Genomic DNA, 18653 nt, shown 5'->3' with positions numbered 1-18653 from the left:
CCTTTTACCATTGAAACAAACCATGTCCAAAATTTGATGTTTAATTTATATATAAATTAAATATAATTTAATGTGTTTTAGTGTGTGTGTGTGTGTGTGTGTGTGTGTGTGTGTGTATAATTCTCTATCTATAACTAACTTTAAAAATGAATCTAAGATGGTACCAAGACACAGAACACAAAGATGTCCTTGTTCATGGACCTCCAGCACAGCTTAGTAGCATTTATCTTTCAATAACAATATAGAAAAGCCACACTTGGATCTGCTTGTTTCCAAACACAAATTCATTGAACAACAAATCTTGCTAAAACTAAAGTAAGCAGCTGGGTTGTGGTGGTGCACAACTTTAGTCCCAGTACTTGGGAGGCAGAGCCAGGTGGATTTTTGTTAGTTCAAGGCCAGCCTGGTCTACACAGCTGATTCCAGGATAGCCAGGGCTTACATGGAGAAACCCTATCTCGAAAAACTAAAAACTAAAGCAAGCAGAAAAATGTTCGGCTATGAACAGTTTGAAAAGGAAGATCACACACACCTGCAATTTCCCCCACAATCTGCACTTATCACATCCGACACAGTCCATGATACGTGAGATGTTCTTGAAATGTAACCGGAATTCCTCCTAGTATGCAGAAAATACCAGAATTAGCCCTTTGAGATTAAGCTACATTTGGTTGAATCACATATATAAAATAAAGGTTTGAAGTTTACAAGTGATTAAGTTGTTTTCAGCAGTAAAAGATCTGACTTTGTATACACAACATAGTATATTAAAACAACAGACATTAATAGGAGCTAATATTCATGGTGCATATTCAACACAATTTACTGAGGAGGCACTTTAATGAAGGGCTGGAAAGTTAACAGTATAAGGCCTTTACTTGTAAGAACTGAGCTGTTGCTAACATCAAATAGCTTCTTAAATCTAGTTTGTCAGGGTATTTTCTCACAGCCACAGAAAAAGTAACTAATGCAAAACATAACTCAGAATGTTGGCCCTAGAACAGATCCAGTTGTAAATCACTCAGTGCCACGCTGTGACAGAGATACTCAACAACCAATGATCTCAATTTATAGCAAACTCTATCAGACTAACATCAGAATGTTGGACAACTGGAGAAGTTCGGATGAATAGGAAGAAAACACAACAAATGCTCCCACAATGCCCCTGTTACCTTTAAAGACTTGGCCCCCTTTTTGTCACCTGCAAACATGGACTTCTCATCAAAGTGCATGGGGAAGGACCTGAAATGACAAGGCCAATTAGCAAGTTACCAATGAAAAGTCCAAGTGCTTGCCTTAGAGCTCTGCTAGAATTCTGTAGCCCTACAAATACTTAAAATCTGCTATTTATAATGTAGGAAGGGACAGTTCACATATGCACTAATAAGAATACAGCAAGCTACATATGACTCTGTAATTTGTAAGACTGCAATATCTTAAGGAAATTAATAAAATTATTTAAAAGTGAAACACAATCTCCAAGTATGCCAACACTCAATATTCCTATATACTTTAATATGTAGTTTACTTCAGGTCCTTCTCCATCTACCTTTTCCTTCACGCTTGTCTTAGCACTAGTGAACGTGTTTTACAGACTGGATGATTTAAAAGGCTATGTTCTGGAGGGAGCTAGTAACATCTTGTATGTTCACTGTAATGCTTTTACAATTACGATTCTATGCAAGTTTAGACAGTAAGTGAAAGAAGACCAAACTGGTAGAGCATTTTGATGCTACATAAAATCTTCAGTTCTTTATTAAAATATACATGGCCTGTTTTCAAGCATCAACACTTCTGCAGGCAAACTTGAGGGAGGCTTTTTACTCAGCACCTGAAGAATTACGGCGGTAATATTGCTCCCATGTTCCTCGGCTCTGCACCTCTTTTTTCTAATGTTTGGAGGATTCCTGGACACTGAAAACCAAGTCTTACTTTGTGTCCTGAAAGATGCTGAGCAGAAGGGTCTTGGTGTCGGCATCTTCTTCCAAGTTGCCAGTGTAAAGATCAACAATTGAGCGCTCAAAATAAGGGGCCACCTTTGACAAAGCACGAAGCTCAATCAAGTATAAAAAGTACAGATTTTTCAACCTTCTTGGACCCTCCCCCTTTGTTTCCACAGGGTCAAAGCGGCGTTTAAATTCTTTGATGTTAGGTCCCCAACTAGGTTTGCCCCAGTTTTCTGAAAAGAAAGAGAAACACATTGTCTTTTAGTATAGAAAGTATTTTTTTTTGTTTTGCTCTGCAGAATATGTATTTTACAGTATCTTACAAGTAAATCCAACACTTTTTACAGTATCTTACAAGTAAAACAGTAAGATACTTTCCATTTAAGAAATCTGATTACCTTCCAGAAGATAATTTGCACACAGATGTAAATTGATGCTGGCATGAAGTCCTGATATAAGCTTGTAGAAGACTCTTTTCTCAAGACACAAACCTATTCAGAAAAATATGGAAAAAGAACCCATGCCCATTATGTACAGAATATTTAATCAAAAAAATCAGTACATGGGTTTCAGTTAATATTCAGGTTATGGCTGGAATATGCGGTGTCCCTACAGGCTTAGGTTTAGGATGCTTGTTGCTCTGGTGGGGCCTAGCTAGAGGAAATACAGCAGTGAGGGCAGGGCCTGAGGGGCGTTATTATTCATGCCTACTTCCTGTCACTCTCTGGTTCTGATCTGCAGTACAGCTGTGCTCTGCCACACATTCCCTGTCATGATGTTCTTTTCATGTGCTCAGGGCCAAAGAGCCATGGAGTGAACCCTCTGAAACTCTGAGCAACATAAACCTTTCTGTAGGTAAAAAGTTTCTGTCAGCTATGTTGGTCTCTTGACATAAAAGTAACTAACACAGACATCAGAAAAACAAATTCAGAGATAATATACAATCAGATGGAGATTTTCACTAGAAAACAGTAAGATTCTTGTTTCAGAATGGACTTAACTGAGTATAATGAAAAGTTAACATAGAACAAGACAGAAAGGCCTGACCCCTTGAAGGTGGCCCAGCCACTACTGGATGCAACTGCAAAGTTCCTAGGCTACCCAGAAAGCAGTTAGTTGCACAGGTTGTAGTTTAGACTAAGAATGTACTAAACACAACTATAACAATAAAGAAATTGCTTGTCTTAGCAATAGCTGTGCCTTCCCATACCTTCCCTCTGTGTTCTTTCTTTGAATCTACTTTGTGGTGGAAAAAGAAGGGCCTTTTGCCCTGTGATGTTCTATCTAATGATGTATCACTCTATTTACAAGGAGAGATAAAACCTAGAAAAAGACCCCAGGAATGTTAACACACACCAACATAATCCCACAATCCTACCTATCACTGCTACCCTGTAAGATTTTCTCTTATAGTAACATATATTGTAAGTGCACTTAGTGCCACCAAATAGTAATCTTAAGAATGGATAAGATTGAGCTGGAGTGAGGCTCAGTAGCCGAGAATATTCTTAGAATGCACATGACCCTGAATTCAACTCTTAGCACTAAAGTAAAAAAATAAATAAAACCTCAAGGCTAACGTGGCCATTTACACTGTATTTGTTATGCCACAATAAAAAAGAAAATTTTTTGATGAATATTCTTTATAGAAATTTAAAAAATGAATGAAAATCAGAATAAGAGATGTAAATTATGATTTACTTTTCTGTGCATGAATGTTTGTTTGCATGTATGTATGTGTTCTATGTGCATGTGTAGTGCCTATGGAAGTCAGAATAGGGCACTGGATCCCAGGGACCTGGAGTTACAGATGGTTGTGAGCTGTCATGTGGGTGCTAGGAACCAAATTCAAGTCCTCTGCAAAAACCACAGAATCATCTCTCATGTCCTCTGAATAGAAAAGTTTAAGAATCCACAAGATGCAGCTTTTCTTTACCACTCAACAGGTTTTGTTTTTCTTTTTTAATACCCTTCCTACTGGGGAAAATGTGACATTAGTGTACAATCTCATTTATGTGCCAGGAGAATTTTCTTACTATAAGAGCATCTCCTTGGCATACTGCTGCATCTTCTCAAGGGCTCTCAGATCATTAGTTTATGCTGTATCTTACCACAGATGGTTCTGAAGCAAACACCCTCACAATAGGGAAAACAATTCTTCTGAGATCTCATTCTCTAATTCACAATGTTATAGAGACCAAAACAGAGAGATTAAAATGTATTTTGTAGCTTCCTCCAGATAGCATATAGCCAATTTTAAATGTTAAAAATGTTTTAAAATATTAAGTACTAACATCAAGAAAAATTTCCATCAAATACCTAGTCAAGAAGCAAATGGTCAAATTTGAGGTTCAATTTCTATTCCTTCTAACCTACCCATACAGAAAATGCTTCTGCCTTACAAAATGGTCAATGTCTAGAGAAGCGACAGCAAGAAAAGCAAAGATCATGAAAATTCACAAGCCTAAAAACCAGAGCCTGGAAACCCAAGAGGAGTTCACAGAGCCTGTAAGTGAGGAAGGGGGAGCAGAAACATGCTTCTGTGAACTGGGTGACCTCAAGCAAAATGCTGACATCAAAGAATGCACCAATAAGACAACACTGGGTGGAGATGCTGGAGACCTGTAGGCCCAGCCTGGTGCCAGATGGCAGGGGCTATGCCTGCAGAGAACAGGCAAAAGCTTCCACCTCCTGCTCTGAAGTAACACAAAAAGCTATCCTACAAAGGCAATTCCACCAACTTCTAGTTCTTATGATATATAGCAAGTTTGACTAGACAATTTAGGGAGATCTCTTCTAGATTTAATAGCATTCAAATTCATTTTCAACAGTGGGTTTAGGGGACACTGAAGATATATGAACATGTTTCTCATAAGAATGCTAGATTTTTTACTGTCACAGAACTGTTCTGCATTTGAATATCTCTTGGCTGTTTTCAAGGAATTCTGACTGGTATCATCTCCACCTCCAGGTGAGGAAACAATTTCAGAAGAGACTAAGCCAGTTGCCAGTAACTAGACGTGCTCTCTGGAACCACATGCTCACATTCAGCGACTCCAAGGAGCAGGGTGCTGTTAGAGTAGTTGATACACAGTGCCTAAGGTCAAACACTGACCGATTCTGTTCTCTTCCTCTATAATCAACATTCAAGGGTCTATCTGAGTCTCAACCAGGAGGGTCCAACTTATGGTTCATGTGTAGCATGCATCCAAGGATATCTATAAATGCAGCCCAATACGTTTGTAGACCCCAGTATCATGTCACAGTGTCAAAATGTTGGACAGCCCGGATCTTAATTACTTTCTACAATGTTCATCTTTAGAGTAGACTTATTAAGTTATGTATCATCTACTAAAGGTCGTTTTCCAACACAACTCATAACAGTATTCATATATGTTCACTTTAAAATAACCAAAATATATACATAAGTGACTAAGAACAAACAGAATTTATGTCCAGAAACAGCCAACTAACAAGTGTCAGAATCAACTACTTAGAATTTAATACTTTGCTGGAAGCTAATGGCTATGAAACAATGATTTCCCTCCATCACTTTGCAAATTTCCCTCCATCAAGCTTGCTAATCATCCACTAATATAAAACAGTATAGCATACTTTCAAAAGCATCATACCCCCAGTTACTAACCAAAGCTGTTAAACTCCTAGAGCATTTAGCTTTTAACTCATAGCATTTTATATTTCCAATGTGGAAAATATGAAGAATGAAAAAATGCATTGTAAACTATTTTGCTTTATATTTTCATAGATGAATGTGGACTGTATAAACATGGGTACATATGTACAGTCTTCTGCATTTAAGTCACCTTGCCTTGTTTTATACATCACAAGTGTTTCCTTACTAAGGGAAACACCTCTGCTTTAAAAGCACACTTGTTTGCTACTAACTAGTAAAATGTGAATAACATAGGTGCAGACTGAGGAGCCCGTTAGAAAAACATAATCTGTCCAGCCTGTGTATTCATCTGGTACTGATTTTTGGCTGCCCAATACCCTCAAGATTTTCACATAATTTTATCACAAAATATAACAAACTAAATCATGTTCTTTTATTTCCAATATTGTTAAATATTAGTTGTCTAAACAATCAACCACAGATAAAAAGTTTACCTTCTAGCCATGTATAGAATGATTCTCCTTAAAAAAAAAAAAAAGAATTTGGTTAAAATATTTTAAGTATTTGTATATAAACAACAAATTAGGTCACTTGAGGACTACCTCTAGGAATGTCTACTCCTTTAGACTAAATAGTAAAATGGGCATATGTTTCTAGAAAAAAACATATATAATTTAAATAACTCTGGAGTGTTCTTACATATATTTTATTAAATTATTAAATTATTATGTAAATACTAAAATATATCTTATTCAGTGAAGGTTTAAATCCAAATGCATGGGGGCAAACACTTAGTAAACTTAAATCTGTCTGAGGTAACAAGCACAGTATTTAATTATGCCAGCAAACTACAATACAAAAATTAAATTATAATTACTTAAATTTTCCTAAGCCAATAAAGCTAGGTGTGTTTCCTTAATTATCTAAGAGTAAATTTCAAAGGATAATTTTCAGTGTAAATCTTGCTTAGACTATGACCTATCTGTGTAGGACCTAAGACATCTCCCCAGCACCCAGGGGAAGGTGGTAAACACAGAACTTGGGTTCCAGAGCAGCAGTAAGTTCCAGTGGTCTACTATACAGCATGTTGACTAGAATTAGCAACAATGTATTGTGTTCTTATAAACTGTGGAGAGATTTTAAGTGTTTTTTGCCACAACAAAAGCGAAGTATGTAAATAAATACATATAACACTGATCTTGTTTAGCCACTTCCCATGACACATGCTTCAAAACACTGCTGATACATATATATAATTTTGTCATTAAAGGAGAGAAGAACCGTTTCTGGCTCAACAACGCTCTTCTGAGTTAGGGAGGGAAAGAAAGGGAAATGCTGCTGGACTTCCTGAGGGAAGGATAGAAAACCCAGCCCACAGAGGTGCTGCCCAGTCTCAGGGCTAAACCCTGGGTGCTCTGCTGCCTCCCGAGTGCCTCCCCATTCCACCACAGAACAGTGCAGACAGCTTTGCAGTCAACTACTCCACCTACCCTACCCTGTGAAGGATTATTACTACCTCACTTCCTCAAATAACCTCAATGCCAGCTCCCACTGGGCTGGAGAAACCATCCCTTTAGACGACTTCAGTCTCCCCACTGCAGACAAGTCACAGGGAACACGCTAGACTTCCTGCTCATGCTACTTCCCCGACAAGCCTGTATTAGCGGGTTCTACTCATCTACATCTGCTCCTTTAATTCCGAACTCATCTTAAAGGCCACTTCTTCCAGGCAGCTTTTCCCATCATGTCTCATCCACGCATGAAGTGCTGTTTCACCCGAACTGAGTTACACCTGCTGGGGTGGGGAGCTGGCTGTCCGAGTTTCTGTATGTTGTTGTGGTGGTTGTATACTGCATTTGCTTTCCTCTGCGCATCCTTGGCTCACAGAGGGAAAGTGTGCACTTTATACATCCCCCCACTCTGCTAATGCTACTGAACACAGACAAGGAGACAGCAACTGGAATAATTTCTGGCCGTTTTGCAGCCAAATGCTAGTAAATAGTCTTTATAAGATTAAACACTATATTGAGAACTGAGAATGTAACTTTCAAAGTCAATAAGTAAATAAAGAAGTCACAAATTATCTGATTAAAAAAACTTTGCTACATTTCCTCAGAATCTTCACGTAGATTAAAAAGTTATTACTCATTGTGTATGTGGGTGGGAGGTGGGGGGGTTCGTGAGTGCCACAGCGTATGTGTGGAAGTCACAGGACAACTAAGGGAATTTGCTCTCTTCTTCCATCGTGTGGGTACTGGAGATTGAACTCAGGCCATCAAGGTTGGCAGGAAGTGTCTTTACCACCAACTTTCAAGATTTTGTTAACAGAAAATAGGAAAGTGGCACTTTCTATACTTTCTAAACATTTAAGTAAAATGGTCTGTTTTTTAAACATAAGACAATTCTGTTATTTTAAAAAAATTATTTTTATCACCATTCACCATTCTTTTCTGAAAAAAAAAATAATAATAGGCTAAGCCACCTGCTTTTGGTGAAAAGAAGAAAAACACCAAAATTTAATAGTAAAAAGGTTCTTCCATGGTTGAAGTAAACACGAGTTTCAACTCACCATCATCTTCCCCTAAAGGAGAAAAGAGAAAGACATTACAAAATGCCTTACCCCGTTCAGATTCCAGTCCTGCTAATGTTAACACATGGCTTATCCTCACTGTTAAACAGTTCACTGTACCATGAACTCTGATCACTATTGCAGGCATCCTGCAAATAAGAGCCTTGTCTGCAAGCCAAAGAGTACAAGATTCCCACATTCTACAAAACAAACAGGGAGGGAGAAGGGAGACAGGAAGAAACGAGAAGGGAAAAGGAACTGAGCCTGGGACACAGGTGCATAATCCTGGATACTTGAGAGGCTGAGGCAGGACGACATCCCTGAGTTCAAGGCCTGGGCTATGAGGTGAGTTCTAGGCTGGAGTGGCCTTCTAGGGAGCTGGGGATATAGCTGTGATAAAATGTTAGTGTGCATAAAGACTCGGTTCCATCTCCAGCACATTAAAAGATCAGGAAGCAACTGAAATGGCCAGAGGCGGCTAGTTTCAGTGCTTAGCAAATACACAAATATCCTTCCGGCCCTTCCCCCTAACCTCTGTGGACAGGATCGTGTCCATGCTGAGTACTTCTCTAGATGATTACGCTTTTGCTCAGACAGCCTGAACAAGAGGGTCAAGGGCACTCTCCTGGGGTGGACGGCCCAAAGGCTGAGCTGGCTCCTCTATTGCTTACTTTTGTTGCTTTCGCCTGACAGATTCTGACAGAACAGTTTATTTTTCAGAAAAAGGTTCTGTTGCTCAAAGACTTTTGGAAAAAGAGTTATAGAAGTCTAGAGCTGCCACTGCTTCAGGAACACCGTGGAAAAAACGGCTGAGGAGACCGAGTCCTCTCCCACCACGTCAGTAGGGAGCCCTCCAAGTCAGCCAGAGTTGCAGGCTTCCTTCAGCAGCCTGAAGAGCTGCGTCCACTCTCACTGCCTTGGCTTGTCTCTAACAGTCTTTCCAGTGTTTTTCTTTTCTTCCCTCCCTAGTCTCATTGTTGATTTCCCCCCTCCTCATCTTTGCTGCAGGTTTTGGTCTAATTTATGGTAAATGGAAACAAAGTGTTTCTTTGGATTTGACATCTTTTGTGAAACAAACAATTGTATTTTCTACTTTGAAACAAAGTAACTACAGAAAAGGTCTGAAGAAAAGCCCTCCTTAACTATAACAGGAAACAGAAGGAAGGATCTCCTATTGTCCTTTATACAGCTTCCATGGTGTCAGTTTTTATAACATTTTGTGCAATTAAGACACTGAAGTTGAAACCATAAAAGTTATGATATAAAAACAGCAAAAGAGACAAAATATAGAAGTCATGACCACTCTGCTCCTAGTCCCAGCTTTTACCAGTCAGTTTCAGAATGAGCTTGAAAAACAGCATTTTGCCCTGACAGAGCCAACATCTAAAAGCAATGCTCATGTTCAGCCACTCCACATCTATTTGGGCCTCAGGCCAGAAGGCACAAATCTACTTAGGAATGTCAACGTTTTCACTTAGTCCTGGCCTAAACTCTGGAATGGCAGGTCAGCTACAGGGTCAATCCCAGAGATTAGCTGCTCCTAGAGAAGAGGATGGAAGTCAGGCGGTGGTGGCACACGCCTTTAATCCTAGCACTAGGAAGGCAGAGCCAGGCGGTTCTCTATGAATTCAAGGCCAGCCTGGTCTACAGAGCAAGAGCTAGGACAGGAACCAAAACTACACAGAGAAACTCTGTCTCGAAAAACCAAAAAAAAAAAAAAAAGAGAGAGAGAGAGAGAGAGAAGAGGACGAAGATGTCCCCACTGACCTCAGCATGCTATACCACCTGAACAACACACTGGCTATACATGTACCTTACATATGTTTTTACAGTAAGACCTCAGTATCATGTGCTGTGGGCTAAGAGCTTTGCCCGAACATGGAAGTTCTCACTGATGACAAAGGCAGCTGACACTGCCACCATCTTTATAATCAAGTCAACTAAACTGAAAATGTAAAATTGGGGTTCACACTGACCATACACACACTTACTGGCCAGCTGGCCGTTGGTTACTTAGTGGAAGAGTACAGGGCTGGAGTAGTGCTGAGGGCAGCCTGAGTGTCTGCACACTCCTCATCCATCCTTCCTGTGCAGAGAGCGTGGTGCATGGGGAGGACCCCTGAGAACCCTTTAGACAGGTCTCTGGTGGGGCCCAGCCTCCTGTGCCGTGTGCTCCCCTGGCTCCCAGGTACATATATGCACTGTGGAGAAGCTGTGATGAGCCCCCAACTCTCCCCTTTGCTGCACATCACCAAGCAAACAGAGGTTCTTAACCTGGGGTCAGGGGTCACATATCTGATATCCTACACATCAGATATTTAAATTATGGTTCATATTAGTAGCAAAATTACAGTCATGAAGTAGTAATGAAATAAGTTTATGGTTGGAGGTCACCACAATATGAGGAACTGTATTAAAGGGTCGCAGCATTAGGAAGGTTGAGAACCCCTGAACTAGAGTGTTTAAAAACATGGGGACAGGGTCCTCATTCTCTGGCTTCTTAATTTACTGTTGTGGGGCAGGACCTGGGCCTCCAGAGTTTGAAATTTCAGGAAATCTGAAGGATGTACAGATCCCTCACATCTTCTAATCCATCCTACACCAGGCTCCTAGTTTAGGACCTGGCACAGAGCTCCAGAAGACATCTAATCTATTAACTCATGCTTGTGTTAATCACTAAAATTAAGCAAAATATAAACTGTTGATTTACTTTTCTTCAATTTGAAAATGCATGAAATGTACGGAAAACCCACCTCGGCTGGGTGCCAGGGGATTTAAAGGCCGATACACAGACCGAGGCCTGGAAGAGAGCACAAAGCCCAGCTGTAAAACTGTTTAGCTTGTTATGTGTCACCTTCTCCCAACAGAAACAGCCATCTGCCTCTCCCTCTCTGGCCCTCCATTACTTGAAGCAGTTCTCTTCATAGATGCTGTTCCACACCCTCCATGCCGAGGAGCCCTTGTAGCCGGTGTACCGCTCTGGGTTCAGCAGCAGGTCCACATACTGTGCAGCAGGAGATCGCTCATCTGCCAGGAACAAGTGGTAAGAAAGATCACTCAACTTCACCACTCACCTACAGCTTGGCATCACAAAGCAGCAACTCCCCAACCAGAGAAGTGCTTGCTTCAAGTCACATCCAGCTTACACTGTCGGGTGGTTAACCCCTGTGACCGCACTTGACCCTGAATTTATAGAACTTGGACCAATTACTCGAGAGGAAAGAACAACTTCTTCCTTTCTTTGGCTTTTCAAAGTTGACTCAAGTAACATTCTCTATCTTAGTTATAACCACCCAGGAATAAAAAGAAATAACAGAATCAGATTTATGTGATGTTTTTCTTTCTATAATGATCTACCTCAACATAGACTAGGAAACACTATATTGTTACAGCTTATATTACAAAGATTTTTTCCATCATTCTCTACAGAATAATTTGGTCATTAAATTTCCTCTTCCTTTCCTACCTGATAGTGTATTTTCTGTCACTGGACAAGATTCATTAGCTATTCAGTGACTACCACCCCCATAATCATAGGGGAAACTGGCAACCTGACCCACGCTCTTTGAGGGCTACCTGCTGCTATCATGATGTAGGAGGAATATAAAGGTAACAACAAATTGTCATTATTAAATCGACTGAATATAACAGAGATAATGGAAACATGATTTTACAGAATGCAAGATCTCTAATTCTAATCACAAAGATAACACACTACACAAATTTAGGCATAGGAAACAAGTTACAACTGGTTATACAAAAACTCACAAGCAATTTAATTTGAACTGAAATCATTACTTTTAAAAATCCTAATAAAAAAAGTTCAAGCCATGAGGTTTTTAAAAACATTGCTTTTTAAGGGCTAAGAATGTAGGATGTAGCTAAGTGGTTTTTGATACCTGCAAACAAACACAAACCTTAAGAAAAAAAAAGTACATTTTTTTTTTTATAGTTAAACAATAAGAATTGTTAAAATTTATTGTTTAATTTCTATTTTTTCCAGAGTAGAAAAAAAAAAGACAAGGTTACTGAGTACACTTCAAGGGAGCAGTGGCCAGGCAGGAACAGAATGGCCTGCCTCATTTATTTCTAAGCTTTGTATCTTTCATTTTTAAAATTTTATGTATGGGTATTTTGCCTGAATGTATGTTTGTGCACCACATGTGTGCAGTTCCCACAAAAACCAAAAGAGGGTGTCAGATCCCTGCAGCCGAAGTTATACATAGTTATGCTGGGAATTGAACTCAGGTCCTCAGGAAGAGGAGCCAGTGGTCTTAACTGCTGAGCCATGTCTCCAGCCTCAGTTATGCATTTTTAGTTTCTTTTAGCTGTTTTTAAATTCATCTGTAAAGCAGATTCCATAATATAGAAAACTTCTTGAATATCATTGAATGTCATTACTGTATTCTCTGATATAAACATGCATGCATACATGTGTACACACTCACTCACACACACACACACACACATCTATACTTTCTGAGTGTATACGTGTGAAACTAAACATGTGCAGGTCTGAGATGTATGTGTGGATGGGACTAGCACCAATCTTCTCACCAGAGAAAACCCATTCAACAACTATAAAGGAAAAAAGATTCTGACCTCAAACCATGACAATTTACTGCTGTGGGATGGTCTTTCTGTATGCTGTTGCTATGATTGGTTAATAAAGAAGCTGTTCTGGCCTATGGCAAGTCAGGTTATAGCCAGGCAGGAAATCCAAGAGAAAGACAGGAAGAAGAAAGGCAGAGAGAGACGCCAGCCTGCTGCCAGGAGAAGCAAGATGTGAAAGTACCAGTAAGCCATGGAACACATGGCAACTTATGGATTAATAGAAATGGGTTAAGTTATAAGAGCTAGCTAGCAAGAAGCCTGAGCCATAGGCCATCCAGTTCATAAATAATATCAAGCCTCCCAATGATTGTTTTATAAGCAGCTGCTGACTGTGGGGCGGGTGGGACTGGAGAAAACTTCCAGCTACAATTTACAGTATATTTTAGTGAGTCAGCAATGTAGCTCAGTGAAAACATACTTGCCTAGCACGAATGAAGCCCTGGGTTTGATAATCAGCACCACAGATGTGTGCATGCACACACACACAAGTCATCTAATGAAGTATTTTAAGGAAAAGTTTTAAAAAGTGTATAATCAAATTACATCAGTTAAAAAAACTCCTTAAATAAAACTTTTGTTCTTGGGTTTCCTTCATTTTAAAAATCTTTTAATACTTTTTCAAACCATGGAAAGGGTAGGATTTGTTAACTTATGCAAGGGGGTTGATAAGATACCCAGGGGCTGAGTGTGGCTTGGGGCTGGGAAGGACAGGTCCTGAAGACCACGGAGCATGCGCTCAAGTGCCGCTTTCACATCACCCCAGATCTGAGAGTGTGCCACAGGTACAGAGTCCACAAAACCCAAGACTTCTACCTGATATTTAAAAAAACAAAACAAAACAACAACAACAAAAAAAAACTTGGCAACCCCTGACCCACACTGATAAAGAATTCCTTCTGTCCAGAGTGAGCAATGCAGCTAGTTCCCATAGTGATGCCGCAGCCATCCTCCCCACCCCCCAGGCCAGTTATGGCATTGATTCTAGCTAATTCAAACAGAAATTGTATTCTTTACACTGATGTGCCTTATAACTCCTATGCCCCCCTCCCTGAAAGTTTTCTTCCCTCTACAAAGCTATCTTTTCTATTTGACCATGCTAGCCATATAGAGATCAGAGGGTAACCTCAGTTTTCTGTCCTGCCTCTACCTTGAGATAAGGTCTCTGTAGCCAAGCTAGCCTTAACTTCTATGTAGCCAAGGATGACTTTGAATTTCTGATCCCCCCTCCTCCATATCCCAAGTACAGGGATCACAGGCATGAGTCGTGGCACTAAGAAGTGCCTCTGGTAAGCACTCAGCATACTTGAGTGTCAACCAGAGCAAATGAAAGAACAGTGAAGTAAAATAAACAGTGACTTGAGGTACTTCTAATCAAGAAGAGAGGACAGCAGCCACAGAAGGTAGCTCTGACAAACCATCAACTCTAACCATCACAATGAGGGCATTTCACATTGCCCTGGTTGTCTATTCGTATATCTAGATAACCATGGTAACACTTTGGCTCTCAGTTCTCATCTTGATTCTGCTACAGCATGAGCCCTCCGTAACTTACTCCATCTTAAAGTGCACGACAGCACAGGTCGGTGTGGTCGGAATGAGAATGGCCCCATAGACTCATATGTTTGAATACTTGGTCCCCAGTTAGAAGAACTCTTTGGGATGGATCAGAAGATGCCTTGTGGAGGAGCTGGGTCACTGGGGGTGGGCTTTGATGTTTCAAGAGACTCCAGCCATCCCTGGTGTTCCCTCTCTCTGCCTTGTGCTTGAGGATCCAGATGTGAGCTCTCAGCTATTCCTGTCACCACGCTTTCACTCTACCACCACGGACTCTAGCCCTCTGAAACTGTGAAGTCCAATTAAATGCTTTTTTAAATTATTATTTTCTTGTATAAGCTGCTTTGGTAGAGATTTTTATCAGTGCAATAGAAAACTGAGACAATCTAAGAAACTTCTTCAAATCATTACAAAACAGCATGACCACCTTAGATTCCTAAAGGACTTGGAAGTTGCTGCTGTCCATTTCCGTCTGTGTGGGTTGAGGCTCAAGTTCTTTCCTACTTCCCACAAGTTAACACTACATTAAAAACTGAAGAGAGGCCAAATGAATGATTTGAATGCACAATACAGTGGAAATATTCTCAGGCAATTTTGAGTTACTGTTATTTTCTTTTGTTAAGAGGAGCGGTAATTACTTGTCTGACCCCATCCTGCCTATGTATCCTTCCAAGGGATGCTTGGAAAGAGAGGGCTATGAGGAAGTCAAGTCAGAGTCCTCCCTAGTACTGCAGGAATTGTTATGGTTTATTGAGACCTCCACCAAATTCTCACGGCCTGTTTACAGAACCAAGTGATCTGAAGTGAAGGCCCGCAGGAGATGGCACGCTGGAATGTTAATACAGGTTTGGAACTCAGATCTAAGACTGAATCGTGTCTTGGCCTCTTGCTATTAACCTCTCACAATTAATGCCACTACCAATGGTAAGGTCTCCACAGATAAATCTAGTGTTAAACAATAATTTAGGTCATATTTTCAACAGTTTGTCTTATAAAAGGCTTCAGGTTAAAGTGATGATGACAATTTATTTTATTACCATCTAGTTCACAAAAGTGATCCTGTGAGTCATCATATCTCGCCCAGTCAATGAATGCTTCTTTGCTTTCGTTACTATGGAAAAGAGGAATAAAAAACAATTACATTTGGAGCTGACATTTTAACTTTGTATTCTAATGAACAAAAATAGAGATCATTTCTTCAGAAGATGATGCCACAAATTCTAGCAGTAGTTAAATGAAGGAATGATAAAAAGTCACATGAAAAACACAGCTATCACTTTCGATGAGTTGTTTATATTTCCTAACTACTTTAAAATGATTCTTAGCCCTAGTAATTATTTTGAATTTAATTTACAAAACATATAATAAGCCCTTATATACAAAACTCAACTGACATACAGATGTAGTAATGTTATTTTTTTTTCTAAAGTAGTAGTTCAGCTTTTTTTCTGAATTCTTTAAATTTAAGTTGCTTTTATATTTATAGAACCCCCAAATACCAACCCCCAAGTATCAAAATCACAACCCAGGCTGTGGTGGCACACTGGGCTGTGATGATACACACCTTTAATCCCAGCAACTGGAGACAAAAGCAGGCAGATCTCTGAGTTCGAGGCCAGCCTGGTCTATAGAGTGATTTCCAGGACAGCCAAGGCTACACAGAGAAACCCTGACTTGAAAAAAAAAAGTCATTGATATAAACAACTAAGTACAACTAAACTTGCCTTAATGTACTATTGATGGCGCCCAGCTTGTTAGCCTGCTCACAGTCTTCGAGTTCTTTGGTATTGTTTGCCACTTGCAAGTACTACAAAAAAATTCATATGAAGTTTAATGGCAATGATTAGCTCTTCTTTAGCAGACAATCTATCAATGATGACTTGTTCTATCATCAAAATCCTTACTGTAAGAAAGACTTAAAAGTAAGGCATAAATCTCTACCCATTAAGTGAGCAAAGGCATTAAAAATGCAACAGTTAGCATGTGTATGCTGGTGATGATGTCATCCAGGAAAGAAATTGGATAAATATGTATCGATAATTTTACAGACACATAAGTCCTTAGAATGGAGTCTTCAACTTAGACCATATCCCAAGGAAACATTTTTTAATATTACAACCATCTTAGTGTTTTGAATCATTTTAAAATACTGAGATACACAGACCCTATTTTCTATCATCCCACTTCTATACACAGTACTAGGGAAACTTTCATGTGCACACAATGAAGCCAGGGATAAAAATGCCAGTGCTTCACTGCAAGAGCAAAGAACCAGAATGACTAAATGTCCACGTGCAGGGGGGCTACTGTTAGTCAAACAAACAACTAGCATATTATTGTGAAGGTGAATGCACAAGATCCAATATGTCAACAGAGAAAGAACTTTAGAAGCAAAAACAATGAGCCAAAATGTAAACTGAAAAGTATTTTCAACTTGAAGAAATTACTAAAATTTTTAACTTTCCATAAAATAATCTGTATATTACTGTACTGCAGACACATGCTCTGAAAGTGTGTTATTTATAGACAGATACATATGTAGTCAAAGCAGAACTACATAAGTCACTTCAGGAAATGGATGGCTCTGGGGAGGAGGAAGTAAAATGGGACTAGAATGGTGTTCAGCAGGTGGACTACCTTGATACTGCTTTGAAACCAAAGTAAATGTGAACGAGTAAATATCAACAATGCATGGAAGAGATGGATAGAACAAGGAGACAGTACACAAGAAGGCAGAGAAAGAAGATCTTCATCATGTATGTGCAGCAGTGGGAAATGAGAGTTAACTGCCAGCTAAGAACACAGCTTACTCATTAGAGGGGGGGAGGGGGCACAAAGAATACCTTAACACCATTTCCAAGGACTTGGCTCAAAATATCATGGTAATAATTTTCTTTGTACAATGTAATCTGAACCTAACAGACACTAATTGAAACAGAAGAATGAAAATAGCTACTAGTATTTTTGCTGCAGCTACAATTGAGAGTTTTTCATCTAGAGATTCTGCAAATGGATGTCATTTCAAAAGAAGCTAGGAATGCATGTTCTCACTGCTTGATTCAAGAGTTAAGATTTGAATTCTGAGGCCAAGTGTCTCCACGCTCAGCTAAACTTGAGGCTCTCTACTGCCCCCCTCCCCCATCTTCCCCTCCTCCCTTATCCAGAAATACTCAAGGAAGAAAAGTAACTTACCTTATTTGAAGGCCCAGCTTTAATTCCAACTGGAATTTTGCTCTTAAAAGAAAAACAGTAACATTACTTAGAAGACAATCAGAAAGGATGGCTGCTATCAGAGGGAAAGGAGGGGAGCAAGAAGAAACTGATCTCAAATGTGTATGTACTTTGCTTCCTATGGTATGACTTCTCTTTTTAAAAAATGTATACTTTATGTGTATGAGTGTTTTGCCAGCATATATGCATGAACATCATGTGTATGCCTATTATCTGTGGCAGCCAGAGAGGGCAGGCACTGGATGCCATGGAACTGTGGTAATGGATGGCTCTGAGCTACCATGTGAATACTGGTAACTAAAGCCAGGACCTATGTAAGAGCAGCAAACGCTCTTAACCCCTGAGCCACCTCTCCAGCCTCTGTTGTGAGTTTTTCAATCAACAGTGTGTTTATTCCTTATCAGAAATGTAGTGCAGAAAAGGCTATAATGCACTACAGATGGAAAGAAACTGGTTATTTGAACTTAGGAAGTAAACACTCAACTTAGAAACCTAGTATGAGCCAGCCAGCATTGTGGCTCATACTTGTGATCCCAGAACTCAGGAAACTGAGGAAGGAAGACTGCCATGAATTCAAGGCCAGCCTAGGCTATAGGGAAAGAACCTATCTCCAAAAATCCAAATCTAAATCCAAATCCAAATACACACACACACACACACACACACACACACACACACACACACACACACACACACAGTATCAAAGTCAAATCGGTCAGGTCTAGCTACATGGCACAGGCTGAAGCAGGAACATAACTCCCAGGCCAACCTGGGCTACATAGTGAGACCCTATCTCAAACAAAACCAAAGCCAAATAATGAGCTTCTAATATTCAACAGTAAGAAAACTATTTAAAAATGGGCAGGCCTGGGTGTGTAGCTCTGTGGCAAGATACGTGTTTGGCATGCACAGGCCCTGGGTTCTGATCTCGGCACTAGCACCAAAAGGAAAAAAAGTACTGGCTCCTGTTCCAGAGGAGAAGGAACTGAAGAAACAGGACAACAACATGCAGCCCTTACATCGGACTGGACTGACAAGCTACAAAGCACAACACATAGTCAGCAGATGACATGTGATGACTGTCTATCAAAACAATTAATATCCT

General features: G+C 39.8%; 1 protein-coding gene across 5 annotated transcripts in view; it reads right to left on the bottom strand.

Moving 5' to 3' along the window:
• The window catches only part of Ero1b (endoplasmic reticulum oxidoreductase 1 beta), a 40361-nt gene that overhangs the window by 6843 nt on the left and 14865 nt on the right, over positions 1-18653 (bottom strand). For 2 of the 5 annotated variants that reach the window (XM_076572928.1, XM_076572929.1), the window contains exons 4-14: positions 17510-17551; positions 16042-16124; positions 15355-15428; positions 11056-11176; positions 10903-10949; positions 8150-8218; positions 6075-6101; positions 2345-2437; positions 1933-2179; positions 1173-1242; positions 533-619 (exon numbers count right to left, since the gene is read on the bottom strand). In XM_076572928.1, the coding sequence (XP_076429043.1) occupies positions 533-619; positions 1173-1242; positions 1933-2179; positions 2345-2437; positions 6075-6101; positions 8150-8218; positions 10903-10949; positions 11056-11176; positions 15355-15428; positions 16042-16124; positions 17510-17551 (960 nt within the window). Of the gene's footprint in view, positions 1-532; positions 620-1172; positions 1243-1932; positions 2180-2344; positions 2438-6074; positions 6102-8149; positions 8219-10898; positions 10950-11055; positions 11177-15354; positions 15429-16041; positions 16125-17509; positions 17552-18653 lie in introns of all 5 variants that reach the window. The other 3 variants (XM_006980158.4, XM_076572930.1, XR_013051493.1) reach the window with 2 other exon arrangements.

Source organism: Peromyscus maniculatus, chromosome 5, assembly GCF_049852395.1.
Source record: "Peromyscus maniculatus bairdii isolate BWxNUB_F1_BW_parent chromosome 5, HU_Pman_BW_mat_3.1, whole genome shotgun sequence".
NCBI lineage: Eukaryota > Metazoa > Chordata > Mammalia > Rodentia > Cricetidae > Peromyscus > Peromyscus maniculatus.
This window is presented reverse-complemented; position numbering and strand designations above follow the sequence as displayed.